Here is an 18,150-nt window from a genome sequence, read left to right as displayed (position 1 = left end):
TGGGATGAGCTGCTGTGCTGCCCCAGTGCTCAGGGATGAGCTGCTGTGCTGCCCCAGTGCTGGGATGGATGAGCTGCTGTGCTGCCCCAGTGCTGGGATGAGCTGCTGTGCTACCCCAGTGCTGGGATGAGCTGCTGTGCTGCCCCAGTGCTGATGGATGAGCTGCTGTGCTGCCCCAGTGCTGGGATGAGCTGCTGTGCTGCCCCAGTGTTGGGATGGATGAGCTGCTGTGCTGCCCCAGTGCTCATGGATGAGCTGCTGTGCTGCCCCAGTGCTGGGATGAGCTGCTGTGCTGCTCCAGTGCTGGGATGAGCTGCTGTGCTGCCCCAGTGCTCATGGATGAGCTGCTGTGCTGCCCCAGTGCTCAGGGATGGATGAGCTGCTGTGCTGCCCCAGTGTGGGATGAGCTGCTGTGCTGCCCCACAGCCCTTGCCCAGCCCCAGGTGACAATCACAGGTACCTGTGTCCCTGGGTGTGTGTGTGCCTGGCCAGCCAGCTGTCACAGCAGCTTTTTCAGCTCAATTCCTACTCATCATTTTCCAGTCATTCCTGCCTCCTTTGGAGTGCAGCTTCTTCATGGAACACCCATATTTCATCATGGCAATGGATGTGAACTCCATTGGAACCAGTGGTGGTGTGTCCCAACCCTTGCTGTCATTTCTTCACCCCTTTGAAGGGGTGACTGAAGGCAGAACTTGGCTTTTAGTGCAGGCATGTGAGAAAGAGCTGTGTTTTTTGTGACTCATACATATTTATTTTTCTTTGTACATGCAGTTATCTTGCATGTTTCTGGTGCCAGGCTTTCTGCTCAAAGCAGCTGAGCAAGAACAGAGACATTTAGAGGGGATAAGTTGTATCACCAGTATAAATTTACAGGTAATTAAGTGAGATAAGAAAAAACAAATCAGAAATTCAGGTTGGCAAATGGGTCCCTTTTCTGTGCCAGGAGTCCTGGCAATGCATAAAGACAAGGACAGATGTTGAAATAACCTGATGCTCATCAGCCACCACGCTGGGACAGGGATCCAGACAAATGGAAAATGGTTTGTGGTGGCTCTTGTCACACCTGATGCACTTTCTGAATGTCCATTCCCTGTCCCTCTCCCTCCCTTTGAGAGAGCTGCACAGTGCCAGAGCCTGGGAGCAGCAGGAGCAGCTCCACAGGAGTGCAAGGCTGCAGTTCAAAAGGGACAATCCTTCCATGTTCCCAATCACAACTTGCTTTGCCCTTCATTTTGGGGGGGTTATTCATTATTTCCTAAATAAATTCAGTTAAGTAGTAAGGATTTCCCTATTTTGGAAAATCTCATGGCCTCTTCCAAATTTTTATAATTAGTTCAAGACTATCTCCAACTGTTTTCCTGAGAGGAAACCTTTCCTTGGCTGCAGGAATGTTGGCTCCACTTGCCTGGAATCTTTCAGCAGTGTGATATCTCCTGACAGGATGCAGGTTTGGGAGTGATTGCTCCAGGTTTAGCAGGGTAAGATACAGCTCTGGGAGCCTTTTCTGGCATTGCTGCATGTTCAGCTTTGTCAGACAGTGGGTTCCTTGATTCCAGGGGCTGAACTTTGGCTCCAGAAGTTGTTTTGATGTTCTCACTCTGCTTTTAGGGACATTATCCTGTGTTTGAGGAGGTAAAAATAGAACAAAAGCTGCTCAGGATTGTCAGGAAGGCCTGAACTCGATCCATCAGGACTGAACAAGGCAGAAGTGCAGTCCTGTCTCCCCATCCCTCACTGAGCCCAGCTTTTGGCAGAGCTGACTGTGTGTGGTGGAGATTAATATTCCTTTAATTGTTCTGGTTTAGCCTTTACTGGGAAGTGCCAGGCTGTCCTGGACATGTGGTGTCAGCCTCACTTTCTGAACTCAGGGAGGTTTTACAGGGGTGAAAACGAACTGGGCACTCCTCAACAGTCATAAAAGCAACAAATGAGGTGCATATCAGCAGAATGAAAGTTCAGATTCTTCAGTGCTGTCATGTGAGACCCTGTAAAGCTTTGATTTTGTTCCTTTGATCACAGCAGAACCTCCTCTCACACACTGCAAATTCTTTTGCAATTTTGTCTGAACAATCCCACTTGACATCCCAGCGAGCACAGATGTTCAGGCAGATTTCAGGGGGAGAATGAATAATGAAAGTTCATTATGTTCTACAATGTCCCTTTTAGAGCAGTCAGCTTGTTCTGAGCACTGGTTGGAGCTGTGGTGGGCTCTGGGCCTTTCTGAACGGGTGATGGTTCAGAAAACCACAGGTGTTTCTTTCTTCTGCTGTTTGTGGCTGGCAGGGAAAGGTTTCCTGCCTGGGAAGGGCTCAGGTGTCTCTGCACCAGCAGGAGGCTGTGACAGCCAGAGGTGACAGAAGGGTTTCAAACTTCTCAGCCAGAGGTGGAAATGCTGTTTTCTGATGGCAGCTCCCTGTTCCAGGGGATTCACTGGCTCCAGGAGCCCCTGGGGTGTCCCAGTGTCTGTCCCCTCCTGCAGTGTCCTCATGTGCCATGGCAGCTCTGCTGCTGGCTGTGCTCCCCTGAGTGGCTCTTACCTGGAAACAGATCAGAAAAAAGGTCCATGATGGGAAAATGAGTGTGGAGGAAATTAAGAAGAAGTAAAAATCTCTTCCTATATTGTACCTACCCTGATCCAAACCCTCACTGGGGTGTTGTGGTGATGAGGGAGAGATTTCCCTGCCTGCTCCCACCCAGCATGTGAGCAGTGAGGACAGGAGGAAATATCAGTGGAAATGACTTCATTGTTTCCCACTCATGATGTAAGGACAGGAGGAAGTAATCATGGAAATGACTTCATTGTTTCCCACTCATGATGTAAGGACAGGAGGAAATAATCATGGAAATGACTTCATTGTTTCTTATCCATGATGTAAGGACAGGAGGAAATAATCATGGAAATGACATCATTGTTTCTTATCCATGATGTAAGGACAGAAGAAAATAATCATGGAAATGACTTCATTGTTTCCCACTCATGATGTAAGGACAGGAGGAAATAATCATGGAAATGACATCATTGTTTCTTATCCATGATGTAAGGACATCATTTTGCCCCTGAGCTTGCAGAGTGCAGTTCATAAAGGCAGAGGGGTTTTCTGGTTTCCTCCTGGGAGCACAGTGAGTGAGTGGAGGATCTCTGGCAGTTTTCCTCAGCACATTGTGGAAATGGGATTTTCCTGCTGTGGGTTTTGCTGGCAGGAGGGAGGTGTGGGATCAGGCAGTGTGGAGACCCCCCTCCCCTGCAGCTTTGGGGCAGCAGTGCATGTCCCTGTGCTGGCACTGTGACACTGCTGCCATAGCCACGGGAGGGTCAGCCCTGCCTGAGCCTGAGCCTGAGCCTGAGCTCTGCCTGAGCTCTGCCTGAGCCTGAGCCTGAGCCTGAGCTCTGCCTGAGCTCAGCCTGAGCCTGAGCCTGAGCCTGAGCTCAGCCTTTGCTCACTGCAGATTCTCCTTCTCTCCTTCTCCCTGCACCTCCTTTCCTTGGGAAAATCTGCCATTTTCTGTGCCTTTGGGAAACCACTGAGTCCAGGTTTTTTTTTTTTTTATTATGGTGTAATTTCCACCAGAATTTGGCTTAGTAGTTTTGTTTCCTTTTCTGCTTCCATGTCTTGTCTCTTAAATGCCTTCCTAACATTTATTCAGAGCAGTATTTGTTGTCTGCCCGTGGCTGCACTTGCATTAAGTGCCCAAGGCACCCCACAGGGAGCTGCTGTTCTGAGCATGATTTGCTGTTTGATTGAATTTTGTTCAATGGGAGATAAGCAGGCATTTAGGATTCCTACTACATCTGTGAGTGGCCTTGGCAATGCTCAGAGCTAAATCCATCCTGTGCTTAAGCAGTTCACAGTTCCCATTGTCATGGTGACCTTTGCTGTGGTCCTCACTCAAATCTGCCAGGAAATAAAGGGTGGAACAGTTCTGAGAAGCAGAGGAGAATAAAAAAGCTCATTAATATCTCACTGAAGAGTGCTGAATGAAATCACACAGTTGCTCCCATGAATTCTCTTCTCACCAGGCACTCTGGAGTGGAGGATCCTGGCACTGAGGTTTTCCTGTGGGAAGAATTCAGCATCACCTTTGTTGGAACAGATTTGGGGGGTTTGAGAGGTGTTCTCATTGAGCAAGGAGCTGTGCAAGCTCAGCCAGCTGCCAGCTGGAAACCTTTGCTCTGTTTTTAATTGAAAATGGGGCTGGAGGGAGGCTGGGCATTGTCAAAGAAATAGGAATTTTACTGTCTCAAAGCAGGACAGCAGCCAGGCCACTGTCAGGGGACAGGGATATCTTCAGTGTGAAAAGGTCTTTGAGAGGCAGTGGTACAAGAGACATTAAAATAATAACAGAATCTCTTCAGGAGCCAGCTCAATTTCAGAACACTGTGCTACTGGATGCTGCCAGGCCCTGGTGGAGTGCTGGCACAGGAGGGAATAATACAAAATCTGTAATAAAAGTACTGGTAAAATGGCCAGGAAAACAAAATTGCTGCACCTTTTCCTAGGAAATAAATCTCTTTTGTGACCCCTAAGGCTTGTTTTCTGCAATTTGTGAGAGAGAAAGGCCCATTTTGCCATCTAATGCAGCTTACTCCAAATGAGTTTCAATTTTCTCCAGATTATGACATTTTTTGCAGATCTTAACAACTTCAGGAATTCCAGTTGTAAAGGCTTTTGATGGGATACTGAAAATGGGATTATCTAATTTAGGCTCAGGGTCTAACAGACTAACAGTCTAACTTTTCCAGGCCCAATGCATCTGGCAGCATCTGGGCATGTAATCCTGGGAAAAAGGGGGTCCAGGTGATTAAAAACAATGCCAGCACCTCACTGCAAAAATAAAATCATCATTTTGGGCTTGGACTTAGCAGTTTATCACTCAGGTTAATAACTATAAGCTAAAGAAAGTTGCATATTTGCATTCATTTTTGCACACATAACAGTGAAGTGAAATTTAGTTTGTAAAAAACCCCCACAAAAACTACAAAGTAAGCACACAAATCAGGCTGTTCTGTGAAGCTCAGTACACATAAAAAAAAAAAAGCATTTTAATCAAAATGAGGAATTGCATCCCAATCACCTCTCGGCACATGCATATTTCATAAATTGATGTTCTGCAAAGCAAACCCTGTGTAAGGGGCTGCTGAGGCTCATTTCTCATCTCCAGTACAGTCCAGGAGTCTCTGCAGACACCCAGACAATGGCACTCATGCTTGTTAATGGATGTGGGAAATATTTGATAGAATAGAATAAAATGGAATAGAATAGAATAGAATAGAATAGAATAGAATAGAATAGAATAGAATAGAATAGAATAGAAAAAATGAAATGAAATGAAATGAAATGAAATAAAATAAAATAAAATAAAATAAAATAAAATAAAATAAAATAAAATAAAATAAAATAAAATAAAATAAAATAAAATAAAATAAAATAAAATAAAATGAAGTAGCAGCCATGCTGTGGTGAGGAGCACAGAGCACTCTGCTCCCAGAAGAACTGCTGCTCCCCACCTCTGGAATCTGCAGGGCAGAAGCACTTGGCTCCCTCTTTGTCCCCAGATGATGCTCACATGAGGGGCTGGGAGTCCCTTGGAGGGGGTGGGGGTCCCCAGGGTGAGGGGTGGGGGTCCCCAGTGATGGCTCTTTTCCCAACAGTGGCACAGATGGAGACTCCACTTCCCTGTGAGCACAGAGTCCCGTTTGTCATCAGCCCCAGGGAATAGGATAAACACACAAATTGAAAAGATTCAGAGTTTGGAAATACTCTGGCATCTTGTCAAGCATTATTTCTTTTATCTTTCTCTGAAACCTTCATCTCAGAGCCGTGGTTTCCATCCAGGCTGAAGAAGGATGTTTGTGGCAAGGCTTTCCACAGCCCCTGCTGGCACTGCCCAGCTCTCTGGCACCAGCCTGGCTCCTGCAGCTCTGCCACAATCTGAGTGAAAGTGCAGCTCAGGGAGGCTGGACTGTCACTGCAGCTGAAAGGCTCTTTGCTAAGTGTGATTTGATTGTCTTTGGGAGGTTTCCCCTCACTATCTCGTTAAAATATTCATGAGTTCTTTCTCTCAACTGGAATCATTAATAAATGTCAGTGGCAGTGGCACAGCTCTGCATTTCCTTCCTGATGGATCTTGCAATACTGCACAGCCTGAAAGCTCCAGGTGCATCCCCAGCAGAGCTCTGTCCTGCCAGGTGCTGCTCCCTGGGGCTCTGGGCTGTTCAGGGGAGCCCCTGACCCTGCCAGGGGTCCCAAGGCACAAATTCCAGGGATTGCAGCTGCTGGCAGCCCCGGGCTGGTCCCCATCCCATGCAGGATGGAGCCAAGAGCAGTGCTGGCCAGTGCTGTTCTTATACAAGTTCCTGCTCCTCCAGAGGCAGATTTTGGTTCCAGAGCTTTCAATCTGTCATTAAAACTCGATTTGATCACAGATCCTGGGGCTGAATTTCCTGATCTGCTCCCTCTGCCTTCCTTGGAGCTGAGTGGGAGAGAAGGTGGTGGGGAAGTGAAGATGGAGCAATGGGGGGCTGAGCTTCCCACAGCAGAGCTCTGGGAATACCCAGCAGGGAAATGTGCACTTTTACACATGGCTCTAGCAACATTAATTTCATCATTATTGGAGAAAGTTCCACATACACAGCTGATTTTCTGCTGCTTCCAGACGGGGTCACAGCTTGGTCACTCCAATCATATGCCATCTTCTTTTTTTATTCCCTCCCTTCAGAAAGGGAGAACTCTTTCTTCAGCAGTTTGCATTCTACATTTAACCCCCCTGTGCAGTTTCCCACAGTGGTGGGGTGTTACAGGCTGCACAACAGTAATTTGCTTTCTCTCCAACGTGCCATGGATATTTTGGAGCCTCCAGAGCAGGAGTGGCTCCTGAGCAGCTGGCATGGCTGGTTTGCTCAGTGATGGGTGGCACACTGGGTTACAGGTGTTCTGCTGCTGCTCCAGAGACACAGCAAGCCCCAAATCACTGCCCTCATGCTGCTCCATGAGCTCCACTCCCTGCCTGCTGGGATCTGTGTGAGGGGAGCTCCCACCTCGATGGATCTTCTCTTTGGGACCATTCCTGGGTGAGGAGAATTCACAGCAGGATAAGGAATAAATCCATGTGCAGTGGAGGGCAGTTCTGGTGTTGGGACCTGCCATCATCTGATGGCAGAGGAGGAAAGAACAGGCACTGAGGATTCTCAATTTCCTGCCTGCCTGGCACAGTCCTGCCAGGACACACACAAGGGGCTCCTCCTGGCTCCAGCCTTCTGCTCCACCATCACCTGTGCTTTTTTGGCAGAGCTGTGTTGTTCCATTCTAGCCCTGCTTGTTTAGAAAATTCGGGACCCGGGAGGTGGTGATAACTGGAGGAGATCTCACCATACTGTAAGTCATGATAAAAGCTGCCACAGAGAGTGGCAAGGCTCAGTTCAGATCACAGGTACACCGTGCGAGGAATGAAACCTTTGAGAGCCCAGGCTGAGCTGAGCGAGCGCCGGCAGATGGCAGCGGGATCGCACAGCTCCCTGCTGCTCCCGAGGGATGCCCCGAGCCTGCCCGGAGCATCCGTGGGACGGGAATGGGGCAGGGCGGGGCGGGGCGGGGCGGGGCAGGGCGGGGCAGGGCGGGGCAGGGCGGGGCAGGGCGGGGCAGGGCGGGGTGGGATGGGATGGGCAGGGCAGGGCAGGGCGGGGCAGGGCACAGCCCTCCTGCATCCCTCACCCGGGAACACGAGCATCCGTCCCAGCCCTGCGGAGCCCGGGAGCGGCTCGGCACTTAGGGGAATGACATCCTGGGCTGACATCAGCTCGCAGTGTCTGCATCGGATTCGGTGCCGGCCCGGAGGTGTGGCTTAGCGGGGACTCTGCTCGGGGCTGCCGCTGCAACGGGGCGAGCCGGGGCTGGCAGCACCCCGGAGAAATCCCGGAGAAATCCCGGCAGCACCCCGGAGAAATCCCGGAGAAATCCCGGCAGCATCCCGGAGAAATCCCGGCAGCATCCGAGTATCATCCCGGCAACACCCCGGCATCATCCCGCATCATCCCGCATCATCCCGCATCATCCGCATCATCCCGCATCATCCCGCATCATCCCGCATCATCCCGGCTCCCCGTGCCCCCCGCCCCGCGGGGCTCCGCCGCCTCGCCTGCGCTGTGCGTGCCCGAGCTGCTCAGCCCGAGCTCTGCCCGAGCCCTGCTGCCTCCAGCCCAGCGGCAGCGGCAATGCCGTGTGGGCACCTGAGCTGCCTCCTTCACCGCCTGCCAGCACGGCAGCGATTTGGAAGAATTCCTTTCTTTTTTTTTTTTTTTTTTCAGCACCTTCACTACTTCATTGTTGCCTGGCTTTTTGAGAGCGTGAGTTCTGGCCATTAAGGCTGCTTCCACCTGAATATTTCTTCATCAGATACCACAAAAGACAGTCTAGGAAAACAAAGAAATTTGTGATGTGGAGCTGACAGTTCTGGTTTCAGCTGGTCAAAACTTGCAGAATCAGTGAGAAGGCAAGGAATAAAATGTCCAGGACAATGTCGGTAACTCCTGGTAATCTGTCACTCAACGGGACGAGCTTCTTCAGTGAGAACCACAGCGTTATGGACAAACCCAGCGAGCAGAGACCTTGGAATGTCTTGCTGTTCTGCTTGACTTTTGCCATTGCACTCCCAGCGCTTCTGGGCAGCATTTATTCACTGGTTTCCCTGCTGAAACTGCAGAACAAAACCACGGTTTCGATGATTGTGACCTCTTTGGCAGCAGATGATCTGGTCAGCATCGTGCCAGTGATTATTTTCATGCTCATGCAGTGGTCAAGTGAAGTCCTCCCCCAGGCCCTGTGCACCACCTCAGCGTTCATCTATTTATTCCAGGGCATCTCTAGCAACCTGAAAGGGTGTCTCATAGTTTCTTACAACTTCTACACCTTCAGCACGAGCTGCAGCTCCTCCAAGCGCCGTGTGAGCGTGCTCTGGGCCATCCTCACCATCTGGACCGTCAGTTTGCTGCTGTGCATTTTGCCTCTCTGTGGCTGGGGCAGGTACATCCCCACGTCCTGGGGCTGTTTCGCCGACTGTGCCAGCTCCTACATCCTCTTTGTGTTCCTGCTGTACTCGCTGTGCTTCTCCCTGCTGGCGGTGCTGGCCGCTCCCCTCACCCCGCGGCTGCTGTGCTCAGGTGAGCCCCAGCACCTGCAGCCCGAGCACCTGCAGGGCTCCGGAGCCCTCACCTGCCCCGGGACACCGTGGGGCTGCGGGGCTGCTGCCCCTTCCCTCGCACTGCTGGAGCCAGGGGACAAAACCCCGCAGCCGTTCCAAAACTCGCAGGCAGATTTTGGGCAGGCTGAGAGCAGCACACAGAGCAGGAGCTTCACGGTGGGCATTGCCCAGAAACGATTCTCGCTGATCCTGGCACTGACCAAAGTCCTTCTCTGGCTCCCCATGATGGTAAATTCTCAGATGGCTTCACTTTCCAATGCTCACGTTTCAGCGGGGTGTCACCTGCGGGCCGTGGATGGAAACAGATGAGCAGTGCCCATTGCAGTTGTACCTCGTAGGGCAGTTGTACCTTGTAGTGCAGCTGTGCCAGAAGTCCTCCCCAGCAGCTCTGTGTCCCTGCATGGGTTGAGCTGCTGCCCAGTGGGTTTGCAGAGCGGGTTCATCACTCTGACACTCTCATCACCTCATCCATGTCATGTGAATACCCGGGGCAGTAAGGTCCCCCTTTAGTACTGTCCCAGCTGGGGGACAGCGTTTGCTCAGCATCCTGGGGCTGGGAATTGAGCTAAGAGCCCCTCTGCCCTGTCTCTGACACACATCCTTTGGGTTCAAAACCAGCAGCTCGGTAGAAAAATGCGGTTTGGTTGCAGGTTTGTAAACTCTGTAGTGCTGGGGTGGGAGGGAGTTCAGGTGTGTGTGTTTGGGGACAGGAGCCTGGGAAAGGATCTGTTGGGAGCAGGGGACAGCAGCACAGCTCTGGGGCAGCCACCCCTGCTCTGGGTGTGTGAGGCTGGGGCTCCTCGGTGCCACACGGGGCTGCTCAGTGCTGCTCAGTGCCCATATTTATCCTCACTGAGGGTTTTTCTGAGAAATGCAGCATGAGAGGAGAGCAGTCAGCGTGTTTCCTCTGCTCTGTTAGAGCCAGAACTGTTGTCCTCAGCAAACACTAATGACAATCTGTGTCTTACAGCTGTGGCATATTCATAGCGAGATGTTCTCTTTGTTCCTGGAAGCCTCTCATGTGCCCAAAGTGATTTAAATTTCAAAATGCTCTGCCTTGCAGATACAGATGGCTGTCCAGTACACCACTGGGCTGCAGAGCCTCTCCTTTGAGACACTGAGCTTCCTGCTGACCGTGCTGGCTGCCACAGTCACCCCCCTGTTTGTCCTGTCCCAGCACTGGCTCCACCTGCCCTGCGGCTGCATCATCAACTGCAGCAGCAACTCCCATGCAGTGTCTTCACAAGATGCCAAAAGTAAGTGTGGAAGGTGTAACACAGGTTGCCAGACCTTCCCTGGTAACCTTCTTGGCATCTTTTGGAGCCCTGGTTTTCCTTGGGCTCTGTGTAAAAATTGCTGGAGGAACAGAGTGGGTCACAGGGATCATCTGGTCTCAGCTGTAAATGTTAAGAGCTAAATATTTATGAGGATGTGGGAGTTATTTCCCATTCTCTGGAGTGAAAAGTCCTCTACCATAAGTGGACGAATTCCTGACAGTCCTTGCTGGTTCAGGGAAAAAGAACTCCAGAATCTCAGAGAAAAGCCATCTCAGTGCATGGCTTTCACTTGCTTTAAACACATTATCCAGGTGCAGAATTGCTTGTGCTGCCCCTGCTGCCCTTTTAGCCACTTTCCCAGAGAGAATGACTGCAGTTCATCTGGAAGGCAGTTCCTTCTCAGAAGTCTTTCTTCTCAACAACTTGTTTTTTCTACGGAGGGAAAATTGCCTCCAATTACCTAGCAGGAGCTGGATAATTTATTCCATGTTTTAGCATGTCATTTGTTTGTAATTCCATTTTCCTTTTTGCTCTCAGCCCCTAACAGAGTTTCTTTCCTCCTTGCTTAGCCAAGTGCAGCGGGTTTCAGCTCAAGCTGTCCTTCCAGCAAGGCTATGGACTCCACAGGCCATGCCAGGAGAAGGGTCCCCAGCCCAGCAGGGAGGGGAGCTCCCCGTCCTGCCCCAGCCTGCTGAGCCCAGAGCGGGAGCAGCGGGGCCCTGGCACTGCCCTGGGCTCGGGGGGCTCGGGGACAGGCCCCTGCCAGGGCCAGGGGGGCACTGGGTGTCACCCAGACGTGTCCCCTGGAGGCCCAGAGGGGAGGCTGTGCCACGAGGAGAGCCACACGCCCGAGCTCTCGGACTGGGACTGGTGCCGCAGCAAATCCGAGAGGAACCCGCGGCAGGTAAAGCAGCAATTCTTCTTTTCTCATAGTAAGAGTTTCCTTATCAAGCTGGGATGATTCTCACTGACACTGATACTTCTATTAGCCCTATTTTTTAGTAAAGCTCATATACAGCGTTGGATAATGTTTAGTAACCACAGACCTATTTGCAGGTGATGATCCTGCAAAAATTTCTCATTTTCTTAATCATGGGTTTTTCTTATTTTGTGTGCATCTGCATGATTTGTATATGGTGAGAAGTAAGGATGAATTATGTTACTTTATCTTAATGAATAGGAAGTTTCTCTCCAAAGATGACACTTTCCAGAGATTTCACTGTGGAATTCAGTGGCTGTTGGGCACTAGAGCAGGTGGGAGTGGGGTAAGAGCCCAGTGAAGTCTGTGGGACAGGAGCTCCAGAAAGCTTCAGGCTGGAAGGGACCTCTGGAAGTTACCTAATCCAACCTCCTGCTCCAAGCAGGGTGACTCCAGAGGCAGATCAGTCCCTGCTCAGCCTGTGCACACACACAGGATGGATCAGGTTTTGTATTCAATTATGGGAATCTCCCCATCTGATAAACACAAGTTCATCATCTGTGGGAATTTGGCTGATATTTCAAATGTGACTGATCATCCCTCTCATAAAAAAATCAATGCTCACTCTGTTGAAGTGTGCAGAGATGAATTCCTGAATTTGGGGGCTAAAGGAAGTGATGACTCAGCCTGGTTTTAATCTACCAGCTCTTGCCAAAGCCTCACGTGCCACGTTCAGCTTGGTTAATAAAATCATGTATCAGCTTCATAACTGTGGCTCTCCTTGCAGGACTTTCCAGGTGATGTTTAAAAAAGGAAGAAAATCCTTTCCCCATGTCCCTGGCACTTTTGGACATGCTCTTCCCACTTTGCATTACAAAGAATCACAACTCATCCACTTCTGACACCTTCCCAAGCATAACCCAGTGCCAGGCACTAAAGCTGCTATGGGGTAAAAATTCCAGGCTTTGGAGTCACAGCTCTGCCTGCTTCTGACATTCAGCAGGAGCTGCCAGAGCTTCACAGCTGACATTTGCTTTGCAGCTGGGAAAGGGCAGAGTGTGAAACCCCTGCAAGCTTTGTAAAAATAACTTTAATGCACTGCACAGGTTTGTGTTGGATGAAAGATCAATTTGGGCCACACATGAAAAAGTTGAAAGCCATTTCTTTTATCCATCCAGTCTGGAAGTCCCAAAGTCTAAGAAAAGTCACTCTGTTCTCATCACTCTGAATTTCCCACTGTGTTAAAGAAGGAGACTCCCCCTGGCATTCATTGGGCACATCCTGCTGCAAGAAATACTTCCGAGAGTCCATAAATTCAGAGTTCTTCTGAGAGTCCATAAGTGCAGGGTTCTTCTGAGAGTCCATGAATTCAGGTGTTCTTCTGAGAGTCCATAATGCAGGTTTTTTTCTGAGAGTCCCTAAATTCAGGGTTCTTACTGCAGATGTTGTCTTTGAGAGGAGAAGCTGTAAGAGCTGGAGGGGAGCAGCCATGCCCATGGCTGTGGGATCAGTGGGTCTGGTTGGGCTCTTTCAGCAGGGGATCCCTTTGGTTTCCTCTGGCAGTGTGGGCTTGGAGAGTGGCACTTCCTTGGGCAGTGACTGTGGAGCTGGTTGTCTCTTCACTGTCTGTTTGTGAGCTGCTCCATCAAAGTGTTTTCTGTGGAATAAAAGTGGCATGAGAGGATGAGGCAGCAGGGTTTATTGAATACATGATAGGATGGCTGTAATGGAGAGGCAGAGAGAAAATTGCACTTGTCATTTCTAACTCCTGCTCGGCTGCATTTGTGAAAAATACCTTTAACATCTCATAAAATACCCCTGTATCTCCCTTCCTAAAGAGATTGAGTGTAAATATGTCATGCCTTATTTTGTCTATGCTTCAGTGCCCTCAGGCTGGCAGTTTGTTCCAGCCTTGCTGATTATTTTTCTCTACCTCATCAGTGGGTTGCCTCAAGAAAACTCTTTGAAGAGACTCTGCACAGGACCTGTTTATGTGCCCTGCAAGCCAAGAGAAGGGGAGGCTGTGCCAGGGACTTCAGTGAGGAGGAGCCAGCACAGGCAGGAGTATTTTAACCTGATAACCACACTCTGTGCAGGAAGGTTGTGAACATTCCCTCGAACACCAGCACGGAGCAGAAGCTGAGTTAGGAATGGCCTTGGGGGTTCTCATTGCTGGAGGGAGTTTGTGCCACTGCAGCCCTGCTGGCACACAGGGCTGCTCCAGCTCTTCCTGCTCAGCTTTGGGATTTCCAAAAGGTTCCTGTGGCTGGAAAATACATGTACCATTTCCCTTCATGTCCTCACTCAGCTCCCAGAGCCATGTGCACTCTGTGGGTGTTTGCTGCTGCAGTCCCACTGCCCTTGGCTCTCTCTGGAGCTGCAGAGGAGCAGTGACAGTGGAAATATTGCCCAGGAGGGCAAGGTTGAGCTGCCACAGCCCTTCCCTGCAAGGTGTCCCCACCTTGGATGCTGTGCTGCACCTCCTGGCCCTGGCTGACACTGATCCAGCTCTGTCTGCACCAGCCAGGCCATGGCAAGTGCTGGGCTTGTCTCTCCTGTCACACCCCCTTGGCTCTGCAGTTGCTGCAGTCAGCCCCAGAAAAGGCAAATCATTGCAGTAATTAATTTCACTGCAGCTCATCTGCATTTTTAAAGAAGTAGAAGTCTAAGCCTCTTTTAAAACAAATAGAAAACTCGTTGTCTCTGGAAAGAAAAAGCTGGAGACATCCCAAAATACACCTTTTCCTCTCAAGCTGTGTTTGACCAAAGTAATTAGGAGTGCAAACTCCCCAGAGGTGTTTTGGATGGCTGGTTTTCTGTTTGGGAAGGCAGCATGGCCCAGTGGCACAAGGCAAGGCAGGAGCTGTGTGAGCCCCAGAGCAGGAACAGCACAGGAAAACCTGCTGACCCACAGGAAAACCTCCTGACCCACAGGAAAACCCGCTGACCCACAGGAACCTGCTCCTGACCCACAGGAAAACCTCCTGACCCACAGGAAAACTGTTCCTGACCCACAGGAAAACCTCCTGACCCACAAGAAAATCTCCTGACCCACAGGAAAACTGCTCCTGACCCACAGGAAAACCTCCTGACCCACAGGAACCTGCCCCTGTCCCACAGGAACCTGCTCCTGACCCACAAGAAAATCTCCTGACCTACAGGAAAACTGTTCCTGACCCACAGGAAAACCTCCTGACCCACAGGAAAACTGCTCCTGACCCACAGGAAAACCTCCTGACCCACAGGAACCTGCTCCTGACCCACAGGAAAACTGCTCCTGATCCACAGGAACCTGCTCCTGACCCACAGGAAAACCTCCTGACCCAAAGGAAAACCTGCTGACCCACAGGAAAACCTGCTGACCCACAGGAACCCGTTCCTGACCCACAGGAAAACCTGCTGACCCACAGGAAAACCCGCTGACCCACAGGAAAACCCGCTGACCCACAGGAACCCGTTCCTGACCCACAGGAAAATCTCCTGACCCAAAGGAAAACTGCTCCTGATCCACAGGAACCTGCTCCTGACCCACAGGAACCTGCTCCTGACCCACAGGAAAATCTCCTGACCCACAGGAAAACTGCTCCTGATCCACAGGAAAACCTCCTGACCCACAGGAAAACCTCCTGACCCACAGGAAAACCTGCTGACCCACAGGAAAACCTGCTGACCCACAGGAACCTGTTCCTGACCCACAGGAACCTGTTCCTGACCCACAGGAAAATCTCCTGACCCATAGGAACCTGTTCCTGACCCATAGGAACCTGTTCCTGACCCACAGGAAAACCTCCTGACCCACAGGGACCTGTTCCTGACCCACAGGAAAACCTCCTGACCCACAGGAAAACCTCCTGACCCACAGGAAAGTCTCCTGACCCATAGGAACCTGTTCCTGACCCACAGGGATGGGGGCAGGTTTTGCCTCATGGCCACCACAGCTCTCCCTGTCTTCTGTGAACTCTGGAAGGTGTAATTAAATAATGAGGGGATTTGCTTGACTGATTCTGCAGAGATATCTCTGCTCACAATGCATCAGCATTCAGCAAGGAGCAAATTTGTGATTTATTTCTCTGGGATTTTTTTGGTCTTTGCTTTTAAAAGATGCCTGTGCTGGTACATGGAGCTCTCTGGTGAAATCCCAGATTCCAAGGGCCAGGACATTCTCCAGGCATTGTGGGCAGGGGATGCCCTGAGGTGGGAAATCCTCTCCACAAGCAGTGGAACTTGGTGAGGGAAGGAGCTGAAAGCAAAGAGCTGAACTGCAGGGAACCGTGGGAGTGGCAGGGAAAATTCTGCACAGGATGTACCAGCAGAGTCTGGTTTGCTGGTGGATTCCTATTTATTGCCATGGATGTGTCATGAGAAGCAAAAATGGGCATTTAATAATGGTATCAAGGACAAGACAAAGGCCACTTTCCATTCTCATTAATAATAGTTTATACTGTAAGTCATTCCAGTAATAATCAGTGTTACCTGGCTGTACCTAAACCCAGGGTAAATGCATTTATTCCCCCCTTGGGCCCCATAACCATGGGTTTAGTCCAAGCAGTTGTACCCACAGAGCTCCCAGAGCACAGCATTGTGCTTTGCAGGGACAAATGGATTCTGTAGTTTAGAAACTGGTAAAGGTGTCTGGAATTGAACAACATTTCCACTGGAGCTGTTCTAGTGGGAAATGATAGATTGTCTCCCTGGTTAGTGGCTGGGCAGTGACATAGGAGACTTGATGGATCTTTTTCACTTTAACAGTAAATACTGATTTCTCAAAAGAAAATTGAGAAGACTTTTAGAAACAGGCAGTAAGTAATTGGGAAATACCTCATTTTCCAGACCTGTAGCATTCATTCCAGCAAGTGGAGATTGCTCATTCTCCCTCCAGACAAAGGGTTTGATTCAACAGGACAAAACCTTGCACTGATGGAATCAGCTTTTATTTAAACTCTGTTTTTCATATTCTGTACATTTCATAGTGAGTCACAGTCACTTGGGACTTCTTACACTATGGTGTGTAATAACACAAAAACTTCTTGCAACTCTTTCAAGTCATAAATACCAGGTGTCTAAAATTCTGCAAAGAGCAGGCAGTAAGTGGAGGTAACAGCCTGAGCACACCTGAGAGGTTGATGCTGGGTGGATGGATGGATGGATGGATGGATGATGGATGGATGATGGATGGAGGGATGGATGGATGATGGATGGAGGGATGGATGGATGGATGATGGATGGATGATGGATGGATGATGGATGGATGGATGATGGATGGATGATGGATGGATGGATGGATGGATGATGGATGGATGGATGGATGATGGATGGATGATGGATGGATGGATGGATGATGGATGGATGGATAGATGGATGATGGATGGATGGATGATGGATGATGGGTGGATAGATAGATAGATGATGGATGATGGATGGATGAATGATGGATGATGGATGGATGGATGATGGATGATGGGTGGATAGATGGATGATAGATGGATGGATGATGGATGATGGATGATGGATGGATGGATGATGGATGGATGGATGGATGATGGATGGATGATGGATGGATGATGGATGATGGATGGATGATGGATGGATGGATGGATGGATGGATGAATGATGGATGGATGATGGGTGGATGGATGGATGGATGATGGATGATGGGTGGATAGATAGATAGATAGATGATGGATGATGGATGATGGGTGGATAGATAGATGATGGATGATGGATGAATGGATGATGGATGGATGATGGATGATGGATGGATGATGGATGGATGATGGATGGATGATGGATGATGGGTGGATAGATAGATAGATGATGGATGATGGATGGATGGTAGATGATGGATTTTTGGGTTTGTTCTGCAGCGTGCAGCCGGAGCCCTGGCCGTTCCCCTGTGCGCCTTCCAGGGCACCGTGTCCCTTCAGGCCCCCTGCGGCAAAACCCTCTCCCTGTCCACGTACGAGGTGAGCTGCGAGGGGCAGAAGATCGCCCCGGTGTCGCAGAAGATGGAGGTGTACCGCTCCAAGAGCGTGGGGCACGAGCCGAGCGCGGGCGAGCCACGGGCCGCCTTCGCCGACACCAGCGTGAAGATTCACCTGGAGGTGCTGGAGATCTGCGACGACGAGGAGAACCTGGACACCGTGTCCATCGTCAGCAACATCAGCCAGTCCTCGGCGCACGCACGGTCACCGTCCCTGCGCTACTCCCGCAAGGAGAACAGGTTCGTGAGCTGCGAGCTGGGCGAAAGCGCCTCCTACTCGCTGCTCATCCCCTCACACTGCCCCGGCAGCGCGCTCAGCATCTCCATCCCCGACACGGTGGAGGCGCACCGGCGGAACAGCCGGGAGCCGCTGCCGGGCAGGGCAGGGCACCAGGAGGAGATCCAGCGGCTGAACGCAGCCTACCGGGAGCGGGAGCGGGAGCAGGGCGGCAGCTGAGGGGCTCGGCCCGCACCTGCACGGCTGCGGTGCGGCTCACCCGGGCACCGGCGCGGCTCACCTGAGCTCTAGCGCGGCTCACCCGGGCACCGGCGCGGCTCACCCGGGCTCCTGCGCGGCTCACCCGGGCTGCGGCGCGGCTCACCCGGGCTGCGGCGCGGCTCACCTGGGCTGCGGCGCGGCTCACCCGGGCTCCGGCGCGGCTCACCCGGGCTGCGGCGCGGCTCACCCGGGCTCCTGCGCGGCTCACCTGAGCTCTAGCGCGGCTCACCCGGGCACCGGCGCGGCTCACCCGGGCTCCGGCGCGGCTCACCTGAGC

General features: G+C 51.0%; 1 protein-coding gene across 1 annotated transcript; it reads left to right on the top strand.

Annotated features, from left to right (window-relative positions):
• Positions 1–8,382: 8,382 nt before the first annotated feature.
• GPR149 (G protein-coupled receptor 149) lies at positions 8,383–17,831 on the top strand (the record flags this gene model as incomplete). The annotated part of the gene is made up of 4 exons (XM_079315284.1): positions 8,383–9,426; positions 10,262–10,454; positions 11,270–11,379; positions 17,259–17,831. Exons 1-4 carry the CDS (start codon positions 8,503–8,505, stop codon positions 17,829–17,831), a joined length of 1,800 nt encoding a protein of 599 aa, XP_079171410.1. The 5' UTR covers positions 8,383–8,502.
• Positions 17,832–18,150: the final 319 nt, after the last annotated feature.

This window comes from Erithacus rubecula, assembly GCF_903797595.1.
Source record: "Erithacus rubecula genome assembly, chromosome: 11".
Classification (NCBI taxonomy): domain Eukaryota; kingdom Metazoa; phylum Chordata; class Aves; order Passeriformes; family Muscicapidae; genus Erithacus; species Erithacus rubecula.
This window is presented reverse-complemented; position numbering and strand designations above follow the sequence as displayed.